Source organism: Lepidochelys olivacea (genome assembly GCF_965140295.1).
Source record: "Lepidochelys olivacea isolate rLepOli2 genome assembly, chromosome: 8".
Taxonomy (NCBI): domain Eukaryota; kingdom Metazoa; phylum Chordata; order Testudines; family Cheloniidae; genus Lepidochelys; species Lepidochelys olivacea.
Window position 1 is genome coordinate 79,739,387 of NC_140418.1, and position 26,392 is coordinate 79,765,778.

Here is a 26,392-nt window from a genome sequence, read left to right on the forward strand (position 1 = left end):
GCCTTTGTTACCCCCAGGAGCGAGATATCAGCTAAAATCACGACCACTTGAGAAAAATAGTGCCAATATTCAGTGCTGTTGCCCTATGCTCATACCCACGGAATAGGGACAGAAATTCTATTGTTTCATGCAACCAAAATTCCTTCCCACCCACCCCTCCTCACCTCTGGCAGGCCATCACTGGGGCTGGAGAACAGTGCTGTGCAGAGGCCCTCCAAAGCTGAAAAGTTTTTATCGGAATAAGGGAGGGAGTTTTGAAACTTATCTTTCCCTTTCCACTGTGACTGTAAAAGTGGCAAAGAGTCCTGTGGCACCTTATAGACTAAACAGACATATTGGAGCATAAGCTTTCGTGGGTGAATACCCACTTCATCGGATACATGTAGTGTATGCATCCGATGAAGTGAGCTGTAGCTCACGAAAGCTTATAAAGCAAATAAATTGGTTAGTCTCTAAGGTGCCACAAGTACTCCTTTTCTTTTTGCGAATACAGACTAACACGGCTGCTACTCTGAAACATGTAGTGGACTGTAAATCCATGATACATGTGTCTGTTTTTATCAGCATTTGCTGCTGTTGCTACCTTGAGGAGCACGCCTTTCTCACCCACAGAATGCCAGATCCTGAGGAGGAGGAGGAGAAAGAAGACAACTAGGAAGGACATGTTCAGTAAATTCCTGAAAGCTGGTGTTGCATCAGACCATGAACAAAGGGTCTGGAGGGCCAACATGGCAGACGGCATGAAGCAAGAGAGAGTGAGCAGGAGAAAGGCCCAGGAAAAGTAGTGGGAGATGCACCAAGACATAATGGGTCTTCTGACGCAGCAAACACAAATGCTTTTGCAGACCCTGATTGATGTACAGGTCCAAAAATCCTGGACTCCCAACCCTTTGTAGTCCTGAGAGAACTCCATTCTAGCAGCTGCATGCACCATCCTACATTCCATAGCATAACAGTCACATCTGTATTCCTACCACTCCACGTGGGGCACCAGCAAGGAAAATCACAGCTTCACGTACACTGACCTCTGAGAGCCACAGCTGGCATATCTGTAGGCACAACGGATTGTATTTGTACACTGAAATGGACAGAAATGTTAGCTGCCTTTCCAATTTCAAAGTCCCATTCTGTTTAATATGTTTAAAATATATGTTTAAAATTTGTATTGCATAGCCTGCCGTTTTTTGCTCATGGTTTTTCTGCACTGTTTTTGCCTCTCAATTTTCTATTTTTGGAGAATAAAATTATCGTTAATAGTACACAACAAACATTGCGGAATGCATCACAGTACTCAAAGCACACAGTACTTGTAATGTACAGCAAGCACCATATAACTGAGAGGCTGAGGGAAACAGTCAGAGCTGTACCTAGACAGCAAATACCAATCATGTACTACCAGCAACCAAAGCTCAAGGCACAGAGAACAGTCCAGCACAGAACACACTTATGGCTGACTACTAAAGTGTGGTACTTCTGCACATCTGCAAATACAGGTGAATCATGTGTCTTGTGTTTATGAGAATAGTGCAGAGCTCTGTGGGCTCCATGCTTCTGTCAGAGATGGTGGAAACCGAAAAGTGCCATGCGGGATTGTGGGGTTTTAAAAATAAGGAGCAAAAATTATGGGATATGGCTGGCATTATGGGGTGGAGACACGTGCATGCTGGGAACTTGGCCCCTAGCTCTCAGTGATCCGTGGACAAGTCATTTCTGTCCTGCAAAAATTTCCCAACAGGCATTGTGCCAGACAACTGTGCATGGCACACTGCCCTTTGCATTGACACAAGCAGTCCTGGTGAGTATGTGCAGTGCTGGTGCAAGCAGCCAAGTATACACACACGAGTGATATACTAAGTTTGACGGCTGTATACTGATGTACATTGTGTGAAATAAAGTCTGTGGCACAGACATGGCTAAGGGGCTGATCAAAAAGGTGAGGTGTGGAATGACTAACTCCCATTGATTTTAATGGGAATTGGATTGGGAGTGTGCCACTCCTTAGGGAAAGGACCTACAGCACCTTTCAAGATCACACTCTAACTTCTAATGTATAGAAGTTGGCTCTCAGCTCCATATGTCTGTGTGCAGAAAATGATGTTTAACAATACCTACGTATCACACAAATGCATGAAATTACACCTTTGGGTGAATGCTGTATGACAGTACATCACCCCAGCACAGAGTTCCCATCTCCCTGCATGAATAGGAGCTGATCTTTTCCCTCTAATATTTTTGGATCACAGGTCGTCCACTTGTTATCTCTGGAATTAAAGAGCTGAAACTTAAGAAAACAACACAGTCTGGATTTCAAGGCTTCCACAGGGACAAATACACCACAATTCCTGAACGGACTGACAGGGTTTTAAGTGCAGAACTATTCTGCAAGTGGTCCTATGGCGAGTGTCAAGATATTGACTTTGACTGCATATGGTACGTACTGAATTGAATCATGTCTTCTGGCAAATTTATTATTTCTAGACTCCCTCAAAAACAAACAAATCAACACTCCACATGCAGTAGGGACTGCACAGACTGTGCCCTAAAAGCAACCCCAGCTTGCTTTTTGTTACCATTAAAACTGCCTTATTTAAATTCTCTAGGCCTGATTTTCCGTTGCTGAGCACCCACAGCTCCCATTGACTTCAGCTGAAGTTATGAGTGTTCAGTACTTCTGGAAATAAGGCTCTGAGTGCTAGATGGTCAGATGGTGTAAACTGGTGTAGCTCCGATTCAGAGTTCTGCTGATTTACACCAGTTGATGATCTGGACTGGGTAGTTCATATTGGAACACAGCGCACCTCGGCAAAATAAGCTAAATAGCTTAAATAAAATGCTGATTTGCAATATTACAGATTTAGGGGGATTGGAGCGGGAGGGGGAATTGGTAAGGAGAGGGCTTAGTACAAACCCTGTGTTATATTGTTGCTAGAAAGAGAGACAGAGGAAATGAAATTAAAATATTACAGATAAAAGTCAAGCATAATGACATTTAATAAAATGTTTCATCAGTAATTTTAGAACTTTACTTTCATACAATATTTTTAAGGGGCACTGTTCATGAGTGTGTCCTTGAGGCATTTTCTGGGCCACCTGACTGTGGCGAATACTCACCCTCTCACCAGAAGACTGTCAACAATATTCAGATGCTCACCCTGGCGAGAGTTCCACAGGTATCTTTTTCACCATTTAATAATATTTAGCTCATAATGAAAATACAGTCGTGGGGTCCACTGAGAAGTTCAGGCTGAGCCCATTTGTCTAGATAACCTAAGTAAAATATGAAAACTGCCTGAAGAGGCAGCTGTTTTGGAAAAGTGAGAATGCAGAGAAAACGCAGAGCACTTCCTGTGAAGATAATGGGAGTGAAGGGAACTCAGCACTTCACAGGAGCAGACTCAGAAATGAAAGGGAAGAATGCTACAGAATAACATTCAAGTGTTTCTAAAATGGGCCCATTTTATCCTCTTTGCTCTCCTTCCTTTTGTGACCTTTCAGTTGTTTAAATACTTTATCAGATTGTCATGCGGGAAAGTATGGTGACAAACTGTGACAGTTTCAGATTTTTATCGTTTCAGATACAGGAGATTGAAGTCACCTTGAACAACATCTATTATGATGTCACAGACCTGAAGAAATTTGGATTGACCAATGACAAGGAGGTGAGGGAACTTTTACAATATTAAATGCATGGAGTCATCTAAAAAACCCAGCCCACTAGAGATGTGTTTCCTTTGCACTGCTCTGGTTGTGCAAATTGGCCACAAAAGCTAGTTTAAGCGGGTTCCTATGGATTCCCTCTTGTGATGTAGGGCCAGCATGGTGAGGGTGTGGTGAAGGAAAGGGGATGTGGTCAGACCCCCTGCTGTGCTCCAGAAATCCCCAGCCGCTAGAACAGCCTGTTGCTGTTTTGTTGCAGCAGGGTATAATTTAGACCTGGGCACAGCTCTGGGATGGGAGGGGGACAAGGGTGGAAGCTGTACAGCATTTGTCTCCCTCCCCATCAGCTGCTCAGAGTGGTGCCCAGGTCCAGCTGAGGAGCTGGCCTGATGAAGTTACACTAGTATAAACCTGGTATAAGTGAGAGGAAAATCAGGGTATTTGATTTTACGATTGCCACTTTTGACAGATTAATTAGTCTTCCCCTATTCTCTGTTTTCTTTCCCTTGGATCTGGGTCCCCTTCCCTCACGACTCTTATCCTGGCCCCTTTTAAACAGCCAGTATAGGTCTGCTCCTGCTCCCATTTAAGTTCATAGCAAAAATCCCATTGACTTCAATAAGGGCAGGAATGTTCCCTGTGGGATTGACCTTTTGAGGTGTTGAGTGCCCTTAGGTTCTATGGAATATTGATTTTAGTTCAATGATACCACTGAGGTTGATGGGTACTCCAACTGGAGAAGAGCTACTCATGTATGATTGCTCTCTATAAATATATCAGAGGGATAAATACCAGAGAGGGAGAGGAATTATTTAAGTTCAGTACCAATGTGGACACAAGAACAAATGGATATAAACTGGTCATTGGGAAGTTTAGACTTGAAATTAGATGGTTTCTAACCATCAGAGGAGTGAAGTTTTGGAATAGCCTTCCAAGGGAAGCAGTGGGGGCAAAAGATCTATCTGGCTTTAAGATTAAACTCGATAAGTTTATGGAGGAGATGGTATGATGGGATAATATGATTTTGGTAATTAATTGATCCTTAAATATTCATGGTAAATAGGCCTGATGGGATGTTAGATGGGGTGGGATCTGAGTTACTACAGAAAATTCTTTCCTGGGTATCTGGCTGGTGAATCTTGCCCATATGCTCAGGGTTTAGCTGATCGTCATATTTGAAGTCAGGAGGGAATTTTCCTCCAGGACAGATTGGAAGAGGCCCTGGAGGTTTTTCGCCTTCCTCTGTAGCATGGGGCATGGGTCACTTGCTGGAGGATTCTCTGCTCCTTGAAGTCTTTAAACCACGATTTGAGGACTTCAATAGCTCAAACATAGGTGAGAGGTTTTTCACAGGAGTGGAGTGGGTGAGATTCTGTGGCCTGCGTTGTGCAGGAGGTTGGACTAGATGATCATAATGGTCCCTTCTGACCTTAGTATCTATGAATCTATGTATGTGTCATTTTTGTTCAGGTTCTGGTGCCAGTGGAGATTCCCTATGCTTCTTATACATGCACTCTCGGTAGGAAGAAGTGCTTAAGAGAGCAAGCCTAAAATGCAAGAGATGAGCAGCAAGTCAATTGGATGGATGTTTTGACCAGGGACCAACTGAAACTATGGGATCCATTCACACATACAGGACACACTTACCATGTGGTTTTCTTTTCAGAATGTATCTATTCCATTCATTGACCTGACTTTTCCCTCTTCAAATTACAGAGATTGGGATTTTGAAAGGAGCCTAAGGAATTCAGCTATCCAAACCCCAACGAATCTCAATAGGATTTTTGCACCTAATTCCCTTGGGTTCCTTTGGAAATCCCAGCCAGAAACATTAAAATCAGTTCATTAGAAGACAATTATTTTTAGACTTATTATGAAAGTTCCAGTTAATTAGTTAATGTCTGTAATGTGCTTTGCACATTTAAAATCCTAAATCGGTTCTATAAATTATTTATTAATGTTCATGCATTAATTCATTCTTCCTATTAACACTAAAATTAATTTACTGGCATGAGACCAAATTTTTAGGTGGTGTAAACTGGTATGACTTCAATGGACTATAATGATTTACGTAGCTGAGGATCTGGCCCAATATATTTAAATTAGAGAATTATTACTTATATTACCGATGTAAATTCAGTTAGATCCTGATTTCTTCATGAAGCAAATGAGGAAATAAAACCACATTCTACCTACTTATATATTATATCTTCTTTACAATATTAATAGTACAGATGTTGACTAATTTCCATTTAAGGGTTCTAGTTAGATGGCTGCTGCATTATTGTTCATCAAACAACCAGTTATGGGGATTATGCAGCTATAGAATTGCTTCTATGTTAATCATTGAAATGCTTAAGGTATTTCTTTGGGGTCATTTAGGTCTTGTTCTTTAATTTAACAATACTATCATGACTTTTGAGCAGGCAGCAGTCAACCCAAGAAGTGAGCTATGGCTTTTTGGGGAGAAAAATGGGTAGACAAATTCCACTTTATTTACAACTCATTTAAAATATTTAGTTACTCCAGGACATAGCTTTGAGCACAGATATTAAATAGCAAAATCAGCACATCTTACTTCTATGTGTTCACAACCTGCAGCTGACACATCCACAATATAAAACCTGCTCAAATCCCATCAGCTTGAAACTGCTGCCTTTAGTTTCCAAGGGCAGGATTTTAAAAGCTACTAAATGACATAGGAGCTTAAATCCAATGTGACTTGTGCCCAAATCACTTAGGCGCTTTTGAAAATCTCACCCCAAAATGCTTTGGGCATTAAAATCCTCACTCAATATATTTAGACTTATTTTGCCCTACTGGATCTGATCACGTGCTTTGGGTAGCACTAAAAATTAAGGAACACATCCTGAATGGGAATTTAGGAAACTGAGGTTGCTTGCAACATAGGAGCACCTCTTTCTCTCTTTTGCACAAAAGGATTCATCTGCTGGTCTTAAATGCTGCATAAAATTGGAAGGCAGCTATTGCTCATCAAAATGTGACATCTTCTTAAAGACAATAGAACAACTTATATCAAAGGATGGATTTGTTCCAGATGTGCTTTTATTTGCCTGAACTGATGACTAGTTGACCCAACTAATTGGTCTATAGTTCTTTTAACTCTGTGCTGAACATTACTTCTTCCTTGTGTGAAGTTTATTTTATTACATTTGAGGGTCTCATCTCTTTTCTATTTCTGCTGCATTATTATTAAATGACTGCATGGTCTTGTAGATTATCTATGCCTCTTTTAATAGAAAAATAAAAAGCAAAGTTTAAAAGAAAACTGCTTCTTGATTATATTGAATTAGGGAAGAGCCCATATCGATTTCATTAAAATGAATATATACCAGATAACATTACTAATATTAATTTCAGATCAGTCCCCCCCAAAATGTCCCACCTCTTCCATTTAAACTAAAAAAAGGATTCCCCTGAACATTGCATTACCCACCTCTTCCTAGGTTAAGCAGGCAGTTTATTGTGTGTGGACAGCCTGCTCATTGTGGTATGACAAACTTAACTGAAGCAATAACACAGAAAGAAGACAACAAAACCCTATTCAGACTTCCCATTGGTTCTCAACACACATCACTGCTCATGCCAGGCAGTCTCTCTAGAGCTCTGTAGCTGTGCAGGCATTTCAGCCCAGCTTTGAAAAGATATTTAAACAGTGCTCTGCTTGCAATTGCAATGCCTAAGAGCTGGATTTTTAAAGGTATTTAGGTGCCTAACTTTCATGGATTTCAATAAAAGTTAGGCCCCTAAATATCTTTAAAAATCTATGTCTAGGTGACTGAGATGGCTAAGTCCCATTTTCAGAAGTGACTGAGGGACTTGGGAGCATAAGTCTCATTAAAAGTCAAACTAGGATTTAGCTGTCTAAATTGCTTAGACTTTGCAATGCTGAGCAGAGCAACACCTGAAAACCATTACAAATCTGGCCTGTGTGTGTGACTCTTAGGCAGGCTAAATAGACTGATGAGTAGAAAAGTGCCAAACATCCAACAAGAACTCATGCGAGAAGAGGTGTTATACCTGAGGTCCTGACCAAACTCCAATCTGGATCATTACTTTCTACTTACACAGACTCCCGGAAGTTTTATCTGGCAGAATAATTCTTCCTCCCCAGTCCTAAAGGGCTGCAGAGGTTGACTGCACAGGTTTCACTCAGAGTTGGCTCTTGGCTGTATTTCTGTGCTGGGTGAAATGACTTTGATATGTATGTGGCCTGATGTCAACAGGTGTTTCACCTGAGTAAAGTGCACAGGAGCAGTCCCATAGTTCATAACACTTTTTGAAACCTTTGAGATGAAAGGCACAATGTAAGGTAAATGTAAATCACTACCATTAAAAACAGGTGCTCCCTGCTGCCCATTACAAAAACATGTGGATGTGGAGTCTTCCACCAAAACGCCCTCCAAAATAATTTCCTTGGCTACATATGTATTGGAACTAAGGGTCCTGGGGGTGCTGCTGCACCCCCTGGCTTGAAGTGGTTTCCATCATACACAGTGGTTAGAGTTTGGTTCAATGGCTCTCAGTACCCCCACTGTACAAATTGTTCCAGCATCCCTGCAAATTGGCTGGGGGTTGGACCTTGCATCTTTGGTCCATCCTCCCACATAGTTCCCTAGTGGCCTATGGATAGGTCGCTACCAAATTCATGGTCCATTTTGGTCAATTTCACAGTCATAGGATTTTACAAATCGTAAATTTCATGATTTCAGCTATTTAAATCTGAAATTTCACGGTGTTATTTTGGGGGTCCTGACCCAAAAAAAGTTATGGGGGGGGGTCACCAGGTTATTGTAGCGGGGCAGGGGGTTGTGGTGCTGCTATCCTTACTTCTGCACTGCTGCCGGTGAGGGCGCTGCCTTCAGAGCTGGGCAGCTGGAGAGCGGCGGCTGCTGGCCGGGAGCCCAGCTCTGAAGGCAGTGTCGCCACCGGCAGCAGTGCAGAAGTCAGGCTGGCATGATATGGTATTGCCACCCTTATGTCTCCACTGCTGCCTGCAGAGCTGGGCCCTCAGTCAGCAGCTGCCTCTCTCTGGCTGCCCAGCTCTGAAGGAGGCAATGCAGAAAGGTGGCATGGTGTGGGGTTTTCACCCTTACTTCTGCGCTGCTGCTTGTGGGGCGCTGCCTTCAGAGCTGAGCAGCCAGCCGACAGCCGCCGCTCTCCAGCCACCCGGCTCTGAAGGCAGCACAGAAGTAAGGGTGGCAATACTGTGACCCCCCCACAGCTCCCTTTTGGGTTAGGAACCCAATTTGAGAATGGTAAAAGCACACAAAAGACCAGATTTCACGGTCTGGGATGCATTTTTCATGGCTAGGAATTTGGTAGGGACTTCCCTGTGGATGCTTGCTGACTAGACTCCATAACCTACAATTAAAACTGAAATGGGTAGTCTCAGATATGCACATAAATTCCTATCATTTTGATTTCTATTTCTATACCATCCAACATGTGGTCAATCCTGGTAGCTGGCCAGGAAGGTTTCACTACAGTTCCCATCAACCACTGATTAAGCTCCAAATGCAACCAATTTTATATAAGACGTGTGCAAAGACATTGTTAAATGGGCTAAGAACATAGAGATGAAATTCCATTTTCAAAGTCAGTACAATTACTCTCTATAAATTGACCACACCACAGTGCAGAATTGTATATTGTGCATAGCTAAGTATGATACGAAGAAAATTTTCTAAAATAATATAAAATCTCTTATCTTTTAAATATCATCGGGCAAGTCTATTGCAGCTGCGTTTATCTTTAAAGAAAAAACACAGTTCACTTCCACCCTCCTTTTTATTTTTGGACATTAGAATACCACTTCCACATGAAGCCAAATAAAAGTAAAATCCAAGCAATATTGTGCCCTCATATTTTTTTCTAAATGCTAGAAGCATAATCCTAAAATGAAGTGAACTGCTCTGAGATTTCCAATTACCAATAAAATGGTTGACTGTAAATATCAGTAAGAAAGATTTGTTAAGATAAAACTATCTGCTGTTTGGGGCACATAAAATAACCTGCCAGCTCTCTCATGGGAAGTAGATAGCTGTATACAAGAGGAAAAATTGTTAGTTGTATCTAGCTATAGGAGTAAAAATATTACACAGAACTCAGTAACAATCAGAATGTGAACTGTATGTCAGAATGAATGCCTCGCAGTTCAGAACATGCCTAGAAAGGAAGGAAAATCATTCTCTCTCTCAGCTGGGCACTAACGTAAGTGAAACAGGCAAGGTACAAATAGCAGTGGTGTTAGGAAGGACTTTTATGTGCAGGATTCCCACAGCTTTGCAAAATTCTCCTTGCCTGCTCACATGGGGTGAGGTTTGCTGTTTGGTGTTTTTGTTTGTTTGGACAGGTGAGTAAAATCTCATTATTTTTACCTTTATTATCAATCATCATAGCAAAGGGTGAGTAAGTAGATTTTGAGACAGGGCTGGTACATTTTAAAGACAATTTTGGGAGGCTGAGTTTATATTGGACAAGATTGTGGTTTGCCTTATGCACCTGTGTAAGGGAGGGGAAGAAAGGCACTTTTACTCCCCTTTACAGGCTGCCTCCATCATGGGTCACAGCACAGAGAAGGGAGTAGACTCCAGGAGGCCACTTCTTCCCTTCCCCTGTAGGCAGGCGGTGAGTGGGCAGGCAGGGGTGGGCAAGGGGGTGACATGTTAACTCCGACCACCCCCAAAGCATAGGCTGGAATGGAGGAGGTCATAATCTGGTACAAGTCTAGAGGCAAAGCCAGGGAAGGAATTGTGATGTCGTAAACTCCATCTACTCCAGACCAGGGGCAGTGCAACTACATTGCAAGCAAAGGTGAGCTTGCAGCTGGCCTGGACATTAACTAATCCAGGCTGTGGTGGACCAGGGACAAGTTCCTAAGTCAAGGACCTCTCATGGAGAACATGCTGTCAGCAGCTTCCACTCTTTAATATTGAGGGAGCTCCACCTCAAGTGCCTCTGTTGATCTCAAATGCAGGAGGATAGCATGGGGAGGGAGGTGATCTCTCACCAGGTAACCAGCTCCCAAACCATTTAGGTTAAAGTAAACAAGGATTCCATTTGGAAGCTCATTGGCAGCCAGAGCACGGGTATAATTCAATGGCAAAAAAATAGGTTAACAGAGTTAAGATTGTTTGGTGTTCTGTCATCCCATAAGTTGAGCTCACAGGAGGAGAGGGGATGGGTGGAGTGGAGCCAGGCTGAGCTACTGGCCCTCTAGTTCCCTCCTCCCTTCCTGTGAGGATCGCTTGGGGTTGCTGGGGGAGAGAGAACTCTTCCTGTAGCTGCTCACCCACAGTGGGCAGGCAGGCAGGCAACCAGAGGGCTCAAATTTACTAGAGGGCTGGAGCATCTGTTATCACCAGACTGGCTCCAGCCCCAGCCAAAATCATGTCACAGGTGAAAAATCATGAGAGCTGGCAGCACTGTAAGCATGCAGCTGCTCTTGCTTCTGTTTCTGAGTCACTCACCGTGCAGCCCCTTGTAGAGCGCATTGCAGCAAGATAATCACGTGAGAAAAGCATGGGAAAGATGGCAAGGTCAGTGAGAGATGTTCACGTTTGCCCCACCGAGCACAGATGAAAAAAAGTGCTCTTGGCTTCCACTTCGACTTGGATGACCGGCCCCAGAGCTAACAGAACACCCTAGCAGCCAGCACCTTTGCCACACCTGGCAGTTCTACACCCTCCAATACGAGCACTGATACAAGTTCGGCCAAATCTTCTGGTGAGTTCCCCCAGTCCAGGGGAAAAGTGAAAGACTATAGAAGAAAGCGGCGGGAAAGGAAAAAAGAGACGAGAATTAGGGAAGGAAAGAGGAGGACAGAGAATCCAAGAGACACAGTGAGGGGAGAAATGTTTTTGGAATGTAGAGCTGTTAACCCAAGTGAATACCGGTGTTTGATTTATATTTCAGGGACTCAAAAGGGCTTCAGAAAGCTGAGCGTGGGTGGCAGATGAGCCCAGTATTCTTACATATAGGGGAGGAGTTTCCCACATCAAAATGCTGGCACTTTGCATGGTTTTCTCTGTTTTAATGTGCATGTCTGATGGGAAATGTTAGAGAGTTTGGGCCTTCATTGCTTTGGTGCTTCTGCAGTGTCTTAAAATCTTCTAAACTACAGGAAATTGTTTCAGATATTTCCAGAATGTCCAGGTGAGGGAATCCCAGAGCCCCATTTCTATTGATTGTACATTAGTACCAACTTCCAACCTTGGTCATGTTTAAATGGCAGCATATTTATGGAAATGGGGACCAGGACTAGCAGGGATGTGTCCCTGAGCAGCTCAGGCACCATGCGCACATTCACCCCTGCACCCTTTGTTTTTACTGACTATGGCTCTGCTTGGAGACATTAACTCAGATACGTTTCTCTCATCTCCATTCTCTTCCTCCTGTGGGAATCCAGCACCACGAGAGGACACAACGCTGCATCAGCACATGATTCTGAGACCCATCATGACAGTCACCAAATTGATCAGCTGTCCCTCCCACTCTGATCCACTTTAACCATTGCACAGAATCAGACATCCTGAGCTTAGGGAATAGCACATAGAGTTAATATAGAAGAAAACCACATACAAATACTAGATGCAAGCCATTCGAAATGAGGGATGCAATGAGATGAATATAGGAATGCCAATGCCAGCATGTTTGCGGTTGCCTTGCTAGCAGGTAAGATTTTATTTTATAATGTATAATGTTCAGCAAGGCTTTTGACACAGTCCCAATATGACATTCTGATAAGTAGGCTGGAGAAATGCGGGCTCAACAGAACTACCATTAAGTGGATATAGAATTGTTTAAACAACCCCAAACACAGAGTAACTATTAATGGAATGGTTTCAGCCGTGTTAGTCTGTGTCAGCAAAAAGAACAAGGAGTGCTAGTGGCACCTCAGAGACTAACTAATTTATGTGAGCATGAGCTTTCGTGGGCTAAAACCCACTTCATCAGATGCATGCAGTGGAAAATACGGTGGGAAGACACACACACACACACACAGACCACCCATTTTTTCCATGTTCTCTGTGTATATATCTCTTCCTACTGTATTTTCCACTGCATGCATCCGATGAAGTAGGTTTTAGCCCACAAAAGCTCATGCTCAAATAAATTTGTCAGTCTCTAAGATGCCACAAGTACTCCTTGTTCTTTTTATTAATGAAATGATGTCAGATTGGAGGGAGGTCTCAAGTGGGGTTCTTTGGGGATCTGTTCTGGCCGGTGTTGTTTAACATTGTTGTTCATGACCTGGATGTAGGAATAGAGAGCATACTGATTAAATCTGCAGATGACACAAAGCCGGGGGCGGAGGGGGGTGTTGCCAACACTTTGGAGAATAGAGCTAAAATTCAGAGGAACCTTGAGTACTGGGCTGTAGACAATAAAATAAATTCTACAAAGACAAATGTAAGGTGCTACACATTTAGGGAAGAAAAACCAAATGCACAAATACAGAATAGGGGACAACTGGCTTGGCAGCAGCACTTCTGAGAAGGATCTGGGAGTTGTGGTGGTTTTTTTCCCAACAGCCTGAAAATGAGTCAGCAATGCGATGCTGTTGGGAAAAAAAGTAAATGCAATTTTAGGTTGCATTAACAGAGGCATAGTATGGAAGTCACGGGAGGTGATAGTACAGCTCTACTCTGCGTTGGTTAGACCTCACCTGTAGTACTTTGTGTGTATATAAAAAGATCTTCTACACTTTCCACGGCATGCATCCGATGAAGTGAGCTGTAGCTCATGAAAGCTTATGCTCAAATAAATTGGCTAGTCTCTAAGGTGCCACAAGTCCTCCTTTTCTTTTTACCTGTAGTACTGTGTCCAATTTTGGTCACCAATGTATAGAAAAGATATAGAAAAACTGGAAAGGATCCAGAGGTGAGGGACAAAGATGATCAAAAGGATGGAATGCGAGCCATATGAGCACAGACTGAAGGAACAGGGTATGTTTAGTTTGGAAAAGAGGAGATTAAGGGGGAACATGATAGCAGTCTCCATATACTTGAAAGGCTGCCATAAAAAAAGATGGAGAAAAGTTGTTCTCTCTTGCCACAGCAGGCAGGACAAGAGGCAATGGCTTCAAACTACAGCACAGCAGATTTAGATTAAATCTTAGGAAAAAATTCCTAACTGTAAGAACAGTAGGGCAACGGAACAGATGCCTCGGGAGGGTGTGGAAGCTCCTTCACTGGAGGTTTTCTGAAGGAGGCTGCATAGCCATCAGTCTTGGACTGTTTACACACAACAAATCCTGCATCTTGGTTGGAGCTTAGACTAGATGACCCTTGCAGTTCCTTTCTAACCCTATAATTCTATGATCTAACAGACGGTTCGTTCATATCATAACTATGCATATCAGTGCTACAATTCCACTAAGCATTCCTAGTGGTGCTCACAGACAAACTCACTAGAGGTCTTAGCCCCATTCTTCAGTAGCAATGAAAGTCACACAGAGACATCAAGGGCTGCTTAAGGCCTTAGTGATGTTACCCTTGGGCTTTGCAGATGCTTGGAGTTTACAGTCATGTCCCCATCCACAAGGTTTACTCTTTTTAGGAGGAACTGCTGTTGTGGCGATGAAGTGAGCTGTAGCTCATGAAAGCTTATGCTCAAATAAATCTGTTAGTCTCTAAAGGTGCCACAAGTCCTCCTTTTCTTTTTAGGAGGTAGCATTATTTTGGGGGTAAGTGTGAACATGCAGCTGGGAGCCTAAAGAAGAGCGCAAAGTTTCCCTCACACAATGTTCCTAATTATAAGGGCTTAAGCAAAACATTTTTAAATGACATTTTCCATTAGCATACTAAATAAAATGCAGCCATTCCCAACAGGAAAGAAAAGCAACTTACCAAATCAATCTGTTCTCATTATTCAGGTTGGGTTGATAGAGTGACCCCAAATGGGTTATTAGCTGGCAGCTTTTCACATTATATCCCACTGCTGGTTGCCTTTTTAAATTGTGGGGCAATAGTTTTCTACCGTGAATCTAAATTTCAGTCAATATTTGTGTGGTATACTATACAGCATCTATCTACATATACACACAGAGTATGTACTGTACATACACCCCCCTTTCCCCAAGATTAAATGGTCTAAGTGTGTCTGTAGCTACAGAGAGGTGAATTGTCCAGTTGACAGTATCTTTCTGTACGTTACATCAGTTACAGTTTGGTGAGGGGAAAAGGAGGGGTGGTTAGCTGAAAAACATCTGGCTTTGGCTTCCTCTTTCAAAACACGCCCAATCTGTTGTTAAATAGATTTTTTTCAGAGGCACTAACAAGATTTTAACAAAATAAACACAGAATGGACTGTTGTGTAAAAACTGTGATAGCACAAAAAACTCCAACTCTAACAGGAAGAGACAAACACCGTAAAAACCATGGACAGTAGCAAACTTGCTTCTATACTGTATATTCTCCCGCTAAATCTTCTTCCATGCTTTCCATTAGGCTCCGGCTTGTATGAGACAGTTACCAGCGCTTATTAAAAGAGGAACAGAAATTAAATACATCTGGTTTTGAATCCAAGTCATTTCAGCTGGCCCTTGAAAGGCCTGACAAAGACAAAGGGTTATTTTCTCAGTAAAACATGGCAAGGACAACTGCAAAGCAATTTTGAACAGGCCAACATCATTGCATTGTGGACGTTTTCACCTCACACCTTGGAGTGAACACTTAATTTTAGTAACAAACATGCATGAGTCTTTTTATATGTGTAGAACAGAATTACATCAATCACTGATTTATATAGATATAAAATCATGATTAATGTAATTATATATCATCATTGGCTATCCCTTGATATGAGGATCATGTCTGCTGGGGGAGAAAATGTCATTGATGAGACTTAAGATGGCTGAGGAGTCCAATCTGTGCTCCACAAGTTTTTCCACGTATGTGATAGATGGTTGCTTGGAGAGAGCACAACTTCTGGCTGGGATACTATACGCTTTCCTTTCTCCTCTGCCATTTCTCAGCCTCTTGAGCAAGGCGATCCTCTTCAAAACGGGCTGAGGCTTGATGTATTATGCAATGCCACTGCACTTTATGGTCAGCCAACTCTTCCCAATTTGTGGGGTCAATGCTTCCCTTCTTAAGATATACTTTCAGGGTCCTTGTAGTGTCTCCTCTGTCCCCCACGGGGCCTCTTACCATGACTAAGTTGAGAAAAGAAGACTTTCTTCAGAAGATGAATATCAGCCATCCGTACACAATGGCCAGCCCAGCGAAGTTGATGTTTCATAATCTTTGCCTCAACACCGGTGATGTTAGCTGCAGAGAGAGCCCTGCCATTGGTGCAACAATCTTCCCATCTGATATGGAGAACCTTGGTAAGGCGGTGCGGGTGGTACCACTCTAGATGCTTAAGATGGCTTTGGTACGTCACCCATGTCTCACACCCATAAAGAAGAGTGGGGATATCTACTGCATTATAGACCAAGATCTTAGTTTCTGTCAGCAGATCTCTGTCAATAAAGACACAACGAAGCAACTTTCTGAAGGATGCGGTGGCACAAGGGATCCCGTGTTCCATTTCCACATCAAGACTGGCTCTCTGAGAGAGGTGGCTACCAAGGCAAGGGAAATGTTCAACGTTTTCCAGGAGTTCATCAGCAATGATGATTTGTGGGAGAAGGGGGGCACCTTGTGCTGGGGCAGGCTGGTGGAGCACCCTACTATTCCCAAAGTTGAGGGAAAGTCCCAGGCTATGATGGGTGCCTAAGAAAAGATCTAGGGTGGATTGCGAGTCGTCCTTGGTGTGTGTCAGTATAGCACAGTCGCCAGCATACTGAAGGTTGGTAATACCAGTCCTGGTTACCTTAGTTTTAGAATGAAGTTGCCGCAGGTTGAAGAGCTGGCCACAGTCATGAATAAGAATCAAGATTACAGCAAGATAGATGGAAAAAAAGGTTGGGGCAATAACACAGCCCTGCTTGACGCCAGTACGGATGGTGAATGAGTCCATCTCCTACCCATTACAGAGGACAGTGGCAGTCATCCCATCATGAAGTAGCCTGAGAATGCGAATGAACTTCAATGGACAACCAAACCTAGACAGCATCTTCCATAACTCTTCATGACTGATGGAATCAAAGGCCCTAGTTAGGTCAATAAATGCAATAAACAATGGTTGGTGTTGTTTTCTTGCTCTGTGAGCAAGGATCTTCCTGGCAATGGAGAGGAGGGCAATGTCTTGGTAATTCCCACACATTGACTTGTCCCCTTTCTTAAAAATAGTCACAATATTGGCATTCTTCAGGTTGGGTAGAATTTCCTCATTAACCCAAATTCTAAGAAGTTGTTGATGAAGTCTTTCAACAAGTGCTATTCCAACAGCTTTGAAGACCTCCACAGGGATGCCATCTGGGCCTGGCACCTTGTTATTTCTAGTCTGAGTGACGGCACGCTAAACTTCCTCAGAAGATGGGGGATTGGCAAGAGGTCCTATTACTGGGTGTTGAGGAATGGTCTCGATGGTGGCAGCTGAGACTTCAGATTCACAGTTCAGTAGAGTCTCGAAGTGCTCCTTCCGATGCTCCTTGAGGGCTACATTGTCCCTAAGAAGGGTGGAGCTGTCGTGAGATTGCAGAGGGGTTGTGCTGCTTGAGCTTGGCCTGTTGGTGGCTTTTCTTGCTTGAAAAAAGCTTCTCATGTCATGTTCATCAGCAAAGCTCTGGATCTCCATGGCCTTTGCTTGCTAGCACTGATTCTTGATGTTATGCAGCCTCTTTTGAACTACAGCTTTAAGCCAATAAGTCTCTTGTTTTTACTCATTAGAGGGTTCATTTTGCTAAGTGCAAAATGTGCTTCTCTTCTGATGAATAAGTGATAGGATTTCCTTGTTGTTCTCATCAAACCAATCCTGATGGCAGTGAGTGGAGTATCCAATCGATTCAGCACATGTAATTATAATCAATGATTAATTAATCCATTTAGGATACAGTATTACATTTGCCATTCTATTAATGATTCTCAACAGACAAATCTAGTTTACAACAACTTAAGCACATTCTGTAAATTAGTAAATGATCCAAAAAGTAATATCACAAAACACAAATCAAAAAGACTTAGGGCCCAGCCTCACATGAACTCATGGAAATGTTAGTGCACAGTTGCCCATTATGGCAGTTTTTATTCTTTCTTACAAAGCATCAGACAATGGCTGTTGTCAGACACAGCATATTGGACTAGGTCAGTGGTTTTCAACCTTTTCTCATTTATGGACCCTTAAAATTTTTTTCAAATGGAGGTGCGGACTCCTTTGGAAAATCTTAGGCATAGTCTGTGGACCACAGGTTGAGAACCATGGAACTAGATGGACTGCTGTTCTGATCCAGCATGCCAGTTCCTATATTCCAACCTATATATACTCAAATGTCTCATTGAGTTTGGGTGCATCGTCCATGGCGGGATTGGGCCCCCAGTGTATACTACTGAAGACAGTGTAGTTTCACACCACGCAAGCCTATCACCACAGAATTAATTAAGATATCTTGTTATCCTAACAACTTAATGTGTCATCCTTTCCCTCCTTCCTTCCCCCCCTACAGTTTCTACCAAACTGATTCATTTGTGCCTGTAAACTCCTCAGGGCAGGGGCTATGTCTCCTTATCTGTTTGTACCAAGCCTTCCCAAATGGGACCCTGATCCTGATTGGGGTCTCTATGTGCTACCAGAATACAAATCATAATAATAATCAGAATATACATTGTGATGCACAAACAGGAGTAAGTACTTCTCTGCTTCCATACCCCAGTCTCTGCAGTGAATACAGGATGAGGGATAGAAAGTGATCTGTTAGTTTAGAAGCTTGGTTCATACAATACATTCTCACAGAGTCTCAAGATCCAAATACAAATGTAATACAGTCAGGGGTTGCAAGCCACGCAGTTATGCACATCATCATCTGAGCTTAGTCAACAGCTCAGATATAACTAAATATGCAGGGCCTGATTTCCCTTTCATTTTTATTGGTGTAAATCAGGAGTAACTCCCCAGGAGTCAAAGCAGTGACCATTCCACACCCCTTCCTGGCCTTACCAGTGGTCTAGGTCTGGGGCACCATCCTTGCTGAATTATGAACATCTGTTTCCTGCTGATTTTCACTGAATTCTATCCCTTCTCTCCTGCGCCCCAGCCTTCCTCCAACTTGGCTGACAGGTATCTCCTTCCTCCTCCGCTCCCTCTCACCTTCTTCCCAGCCATGCAATGTCTTCCTCACAATCTCCTCCCACCACATCACTCCTACTTGTTTCCCACCACACTGCCATTAGCGTCTTCTCCTTGCTCTACCCCCTCTACTGCACCTCATATGTGCTGTATCTCACACTGTGTGCGTGTTTAGGGAGTGTCCTAGATTTTATGAGATGCTCCGAGAACTCTTTGTAGCTGTCTCATGGTTTTGGAAGGCATTTAGAATGGTCATGGGAGCTCAGGGTGAAATTCACCCATCTGCAGAAGGCCAGCATGAAGTATTTGCACTGCATTAACTGGGTTTAAGAGAAGTTAAGTGGAACAAAGGACCTTTGCGAGAACTTTGAAATTGACCTCTCTACACCGTTAATCAATAGATAATCATGTCAGTGAGAGGAAAGAGAATCAGATCCATTAATACATAGGCAAGTGATTTTAAAAACCTGTGGTACATATGAGTCATCTTTCCCCCTTAATCTCAGTTCACTTTCCTTTCCTCTTAAAGACAATCCCAATGTGGAAAAGCAAAAGATCCTAAGCGTCCCTCGTGTATTGAGCTCCACTTTTCATAAATCCTCACTGAGAGCATCAAAACAGAAGGAAATAGTTACCTATGTAAGTATTTTATCCTCAGACGGTAAGAAAGAATATCTCTGTGTCTGATTACTTAGATGTCAATGGAGCTTCATGCCAGTTTACACCAGCTGCACATCTGATCCAAAAGTATGGATGGACAGATAAGAAAGCATTAAATGTTAAACAAATACAACAACACTGAACAGTAAGAAGTTTCCTGACCCCTCCACTGTTGGCTGGATTGAGAAAAAGAAATAGGATCCCTCCTATACCACAACTAAGAAAACATAGTGAGAATAATAGCTTTCAAATAAACGGAATCAAAACATAAGCAATGCTTTATTGGGGTAGCCAGTAGCCAATTAAATTGGGAACTAGTACAAACAGATTGCATGAGACTCTCTTTTAACAGAGATCTATGGTAACAAGACAACCTCTTTCACATTTTTGGAAACAAATATTTAAACCATAAATCAAGTAAAACATCAAAATTATTCATTGCAACACCATTAAATAGAATATTTTTTTTAAAAAAACTGCAAAAATCTACTCTATACAATGTTCTTCAAAATTTGTAAGAAATTTTTATAAATTAAAATAATAAAATGAACTTTTGTTTTTGTTTTACAAAGCAACACATGCTGTTTAAAAACAAGTATACATTACTTAGAACTGTGAATAAAACTGGGTGAAAACAAGCTGAAAATATGACCACCACCAAAATACACAACCAAGCTTCACCTCTTAGGAAGGCCTTCTGCATAAAAGGTGCTATGTTAATTGTACGTACAGCTTTAAACATTGCAATATACCACAAATAAACCTTAATAAGGTCAAAAATACGACCCTTTGCAGAAAGGGGTGAGTTGGCAAATCCCAATCCAGTCACACAAGTTACAAGGAGCAGTAACTTCAGTAGATATTTGACATAAATCAGAATCTACTTCTGCTTCCTCTCCCCAAATATATGTAAACTTTTAATAGTACTTTAAGTAATTCTTGAAGATTAACCTCTTGTTTGGCTTAGAAACGAAGAACTCCCTTTCTTCACTTTTTGTTCAGAATCTGATTTAATCATTTCAATGTATTCTGTTTAGGGAGCTGCAAGAGAAAATCATTATGTACCATGTGAAAATCCACACCATCCCTCTCAGTTCAGTCATAGTACAGTATATTGCCAAATCTATCCAATGGGATATATATCATTTCCATTTGGTTTAAATTCTTAAGACATATATTCTCTCTTTACAAAGTTCCATCATATGAAACCAAATTGTTTATTTATTGTTATTCGAGGCACAACAGGACCCCAATTAGACCATTCGCTATAAAGAATTGTTCTTTAGATGTTGTGTCTGTAGAGGTTTTACGTGATATTCATAGATTTTCAGAGCTGGCCCCAGTTTTAACGCAAGTCCAGTCAATACATCATTTCTTGTCATCAGTAGCAATGATTTGCCGTCAATTTCCTAGAAAAAGAATTAATGCGTAATTAAGGGTAACGTACACATCTAAAAGATTACAAAACTATTCTCAACAGACAGGAGTATACTAAAGAGGATCATTCATGAAGAACAGGAATACTATGCTCTATTTTTTCATAAACTGTAAACATCTGTAAACAAATGATGACATCTGCCAATGGGCTGATTTTCAAAAGTGCTCACCCCCTGCAGCAGCTATTGACTTCAGCACCTCTAGAAATCACGCTATTTATTCAGGTGTCTAACTAGAAGCATCCACATTTGAAATTTTTCCCAGTTATTTGTTTCAAATTCACAGATGCAGGAAAATGTTTTAATTATTAGGTACAGCAGGTAGGGTGGTCTTGTGGCTAACACAGTGACCTGCGGTGCAGAAGATCTGAGTTCAAGTCTCAGCTCTGCCATAGATTGTTTTGTGTGATCTTTGGCAAGTCACTTGATCTTCCATGCCTTTTAAAAGATGGTAATAATATTTCCTTTCTCCCTTGATTTGTCTGCCCTGTCTATTTAGAGTGTATGTCACTCTGGTGTTTTTGAAAATCCCACCCCAAAACCTGAGGCCACTTTTAAAAATGTGCCTTTAAGTGACTTCTCTAAGGTCAGAGCCAGGAATAGAATCCACATCCCTTGAGTCTCCGTCCTGTGCTTTCATCACAAGACCACCCCTCCCCTCACAGAACTGCAGTCAGGGCTTAATTTGTGCCAGGGCTTGCCAGGACTGAGCCGTGGAACCTCTTGGCTTGGCAGTTCATAGGCCCAGCACCTCTGGGCTTGCTGCATCAGTTATGCATATAAATAAATTGCTTGAGCCCCAGCACCTCTTTCATTACAATTAAGCACTGACTGCAATGGTACTGTGTGGCACATCCACAGAATGCAAACTACAGCTATAAGGCTCTATACATGCATCAAAGAAGCATAATGAGCAATATTTTTCTCGCATCACATGGTGTAGCTGGAGTGCTTTCTGAGGTCAGCAAGTCCCAGAGAAGTTTATAGCTTTACACAGTTTGCCTACACTGTTTTATGTTCTTTTTTCCACAAAAACAACAGCATTTACTGATTTAGAATGTGTTAGGAAATAACTTAGACCCAGTTCACTCCCTCTAATCATTGCTATTTGCCTATAATATACATAGCTAGTTATCAAAATGTACTAAGCTGCCAGCATTTAGGTGAAGCAAGAAAACAATCCAGAAATGCAATGTTGTTTTGCATTTACATCTTCCAGTGCTACATTTTTCCTTACTAATTGAAATGAACAAAGTTTGTCCTGAGAATGTTAACTTCAGAGCAAATTAACCATTGGGTTCACAATTCAAACAAAAAGGAAAAACATAAGATTCATGCTAGTGGAAGTATTGATTGGCCTGAACTCTGATCATTCTTCACTTTGGATAACTATTATTAAATGCAAAGTGCACAGAGAATTCACAACAATTTTATAGACAAAATACATGCATTAATGATAGCCCGAGAATTAACCGACAAGTCTATGGCACCCACACATAACTTTGGAAGAACTGTTTATAAATATTTTCAATTAGGACGCAGCAAACCAAAAATAGATTTTGGTTGAAACTTCCCCCGCACCCTCATTACTCTGGTTAATCCCTCAAATGAAATTCATCATAATTTAATATTTCTGACAAATGTGTGTTTTCAACAACTCATTATCCAAGTACAGTAGCTGCCTCTTACCAATTGTTGAGAATTTTAATGGTCAATAATGGTTTCTACTCTTTCTTCTCCATTCATCACAATCCTCTTTGTAGTGATTTTGATGCCATTAACTATTTTGCTGGCCGTTATGACTGATTTGAAGTTGCCTTTCCCACTGTTGTTCAGTGATGTGATGGAGGATGAAGAGCAGCCCCCAACTCGCTGGGAACCAAATGAAGTAAATCCAGTTCCTGAAATAGGAGACACTCCAGCAATAGAGACAGAGTATCCTTCACCACTTCTGCTTCGTCTTCCATGGAGTCCTCGCTGAATGCCAGAAATTCCATCAAGTAGATCATCCCAGAGTTTCACTGTAAAGGAGTCCATTCCTCTCAACACATCTGTGTGTGGGCTACTGAATGGGAATTCAGAATCAAAGTGACTCCCACCCCTGCCTTTCTCTCTAACTCTACCTTTTTCTCCACCTTCACCTCTACCTCTTCTGTCTTTTCCACTTATACCTTCTTCACTAGACATGTCATAGACATCCCGTTTTTTGGCATCAGATAAAACCTCATATGCCTGAGAGACTTCTATGAATTTCCTCTCTGCTGCCTCTCTGTTCTCTGGGTTTTTATCAGGGTGCACCTTCAATGCCAGTTTTCGGTATGCCTTTTTAATGTCATCTGCAGAGGCATTTCTTTGAATACCTAGAATGTCATAATAATTCACCATCTTGTCAAGATGTTCTTAGCAGCAAAATTCAGCCTCTGTCCTCAGCAACCATTGGCAATCCAGTGAAATTCCTCTTGGCACTCTCTCTGTCCTTCAAGTTTAATATGGTTGAGTAATATCACAAATTTTTAAAAGGAAAACATGTTTATATTAAAATGATTTACAAAATGTCTCTCTGTGCTTCTCCATGTTTTTGTTAAGGTATCTTCATTAGAGAGAGACATGGAAAACTAGCTATTTTCCAACCAACAGTCTGCTTTCAAGATAGCTATGAAGAGGCCTTTGTTGGAGGGGGGATTATGACATCAGAGATAAATCAGCTAATAACCATGCTGAGGACTTTAGTTCATTTGCATACTGCAATCTCATTGCTTAAGGTGCTGTGACAGTGGTTATGAAGGGCCAAATTTAGCATTATTTAAATATAATCCTCTGGCTACATGACAGCCATAAATATTATTATTGTTTTTGGTAGCTGGCACTGAAAGTTTTGCTTTATCTGTTAAATATACAAAGTCATAACACATGGCAAAGGGTTACACGCATCAAGTCACCCATACACACCAGCTGCATTGTCAGGACAGGCATCCTAGCAAAGCTCTTCGAATTCCGCCTTGCGATGTGTTTCAGTCTATTTTAGTGTCTTGCTCTTTGAGCCAATTGTTCAGAATGTTTATGGCTCATATTTTCTGTCTTGGTATTTTGCATCTTCCTACTTATCTAATTCCCCTCTATCCCCAACTCCCTCATAGTTACAATAACCCGTTCCCTGCTAATTTGCTATTTTCACTGTTTTATAGTAATTTCTTCCACTGAAATCGACTTACATCCACTGAAATCAGAGAGATATTAAGATTTAATAATACCAGCAGAAGTATAATCACCTTATAATCAACCACTTACACTAGCATTCACAATATACAGTTTTTTAAAAATGTCTTTTTCCTCATCTGAGAAAGACAAGGGGGGGTGAGGTAATATCTTTTATTGGACCAACTTCTGTTGGTGGAAGGGACAGGCGTTTGAGCTTCACAGAGCTCTTCCTCAGATCTTTTTCCTCATCTGTAAGATATGTTCAGGTTTTAAAGCAGCTTGGAGCCATTTATCAGTGTATTTTATGGATGAGATGTATTATATCTCATTACAAAGAAGTGTGGACTCAGTTACAATTATGCAAAAGGTGGGATTTGAGAACAAAGAAAGCGATCATATTTTCCAACAATTCCCTAATACATATGTTGTAGCTAACCACTATACAAAAGAATGGCCCATGTGTTCCCTCTACTTAATGGAAGCAGTTCAGTGGAGAACCATTTTCTATGGCAAAGGTAAGGCAAGGGGTTATGTGGGACACTTCCCTCCACACACACAGTCACTTTCCCCCTTCAAATGTGTGTGGCTCGGGATGAAGGGAGAGAAATGCATTATATGCATGCCTAGCGTGACCAGATAGCAAGTGTGAAAAATCGGGACTGGCGGTGGTGGGTAATAGGTGCCTATATAAGACAAAGCCCCAAATTTCGGGACTGTCCCTATAAAATAGGGACATCTGGTCACCGTATGCATGCCTGCCCATTCCTGCCCTCAGGCGAGTACATAAGTAAGGGTGGAAAGTCCTGAAATAGCATTAACTCCTGGTGCAATCTCACAGAGGATAGCCAGGGGGCAGAAGCCAATGCCAGCAGAGTTAGTGATCCCTCTGTGTTGCCATAGCTGGGTTCCTGATTATAAAGATCTGAGGAGCCTTAGAGATCCAACAATTAATAGAAACACACACAGATAAATGGAACCTTATGAACTAGCAGCTTTCCTCCCAAAAGCACCACAGTGGTCCTACCTTCATCATAACAAAAATAGCACTTAGCACTTCTATGCTGCTTTCCATCAGGTGATCTCAGAAGCTCTGCAGATATTAGTGAGAGTTGGCCTCACAAGAGTGCAGGAAAGTTGGCAATTATTACTGCTGCATTATTGACAAGGCAACTAAGGCACAGAAAGTGTAAGATTCTTGACTGAACTCACCCAGGCACGACTGTCAGAGGAAGAAAAGCCAGAGCCCCTGACTTCTCAGACTGTCTCTTTCTTAATTGTAAAACCAACCTTCCTGGGGTGGTGGAAAGGAGTCCCAGGTGATGTTCTTGATGGTGTTAGAGAAGTAATAGACTCTGTCAAATCTGTTGTCTGTCTGATTACTCATCTTTAAATGTAAAATATGCTGAACAGTTAGCTGCAGCTGTAGAAAGAGGCTCCTTGAGCCCTTCCAGAGAATTACCCAAAACAAGGCTTTTTTTCCCCACAAGAATGAGACTAAATTTAGCCACCGGCTGCACTCATAAATCATAATCAGTTGGGATTTTATTTCTCAGGCTTTAAGGTCAGCTAGATTAACTCAGTAGCAAGAAGCTGATTTTATTCCTTTTTGAATGCCACTTTTTTTTTTTTTTTTGGAAAGCCTGCATTTCATTTTAGCACTGGATGGCTCTATGCCAAATAAAGAAGGCTAGAACAGAATTTTGATAGGCTTCTTGTCTGTGAGAGGAAGAGTTTAGAGCTGCAACGTTTGAAATGCTTTATGGAGGTGATGGATGGGGTGAGAGACAGAAGTTTAGAGCCACCTCCATTAAATGACCAAAGTCTTTTAGTGCAAAGGTTTCAGGTACATCAGAATGTAACAGGTAAAGAGGCAGCCTACAGGTCCTGAAATCTGTTAAACCTTTGCTAAAACATGCATGTTATAAATATATCTTTTAAGCCAAATTAAAAAGGGGGTTGCTGAATTGTATGATTTTTTTTAAAATATGGTTTATATATATGTTACATTTACATATGTTACACTTATAAAAAGATTCCAGATCTCTATCCTCCCCTTCAAAATTGTTCTTATCAGCTGCAAAAAGCATTGATTTTGCAAAAATGTAAACCAAGCAAAGAAAAGAGGCAGAAATAGAATGTCGAGAAGAGATTATTACTATGCAGTTTTTACAGTTGTAATTTCTATCTGGCCAATATTTTGTAATTTATCAGATCCTGAACTAAATGAAATAAGCAGCTTTTAAGAA

General features: G+C 41.6%; 2 protein-coding genes across 5 annotated transcripts in view; one reads left to right on the forward strand and one right to left on the reverse strand.

The window, feature by feature from the left end:
• Nucleotides 1-5,816, forward strand: part of LOC311524724 (uricase-like) — a 33,206-nt gene extending 27,390 nt beyond the window's left edge. Inside the window, exons 5-8 of the mRNA XM_084636114.1 lie at nt 2,244-2,430; nt 3,047-3,170; nt 3,576-3,659; nt 5,128-5,816. Coding sequence (XP_084492240.1) covers nt 2,244-2,430; nt 3,047-3,170; nt 3,576-3,659; nt 5,128-5,208 — 476 coding nt within the window. The 3' untranslated portion in view covers nt 5,209-5,816. The remainder of the gene's footprint in view (nt 1-2,243; nt 2,431-3,046; nt 3,171-3,575; nt 3,660-5,127) is intronic.
• Nucleotides 1-26,392, reverse strand: part of SAMD13 (sterile alpha motif domain containing 13) — a 65,652-nt gene that overhangs the window by 20,086 nt on the left and 19,174 nt on the right. The window contains exons 1-2 of one of the 4 annotated variants that reach the window (XM_084636115.1): nt 22,638-23,411; nt 20,840-20,921 (exon numbers count right to left, since the gene is read on the reverse strand). The exons of 2 other annotated variants lie outside the window; for them this stretch is intronic. In XM_084636115.1, coding sequence (XP_084492241.1) covers nt 22,653-23,333 — 681 coding nt within the window. In that variant the 5' untranslated portion in view covers nt 23,334-23,411 and the 3' untranslated portion in view covers nt 20,840-20,921; nt 22,638-22,652. Of the gene's footprint in view, nt 1-20,080; nt 20,922-22,637; nt 23,412-26,392 lie in introns of those variants that run through there. One more of the 4 variants, XM_084636118.1, reaches the window with a different exon arrangement.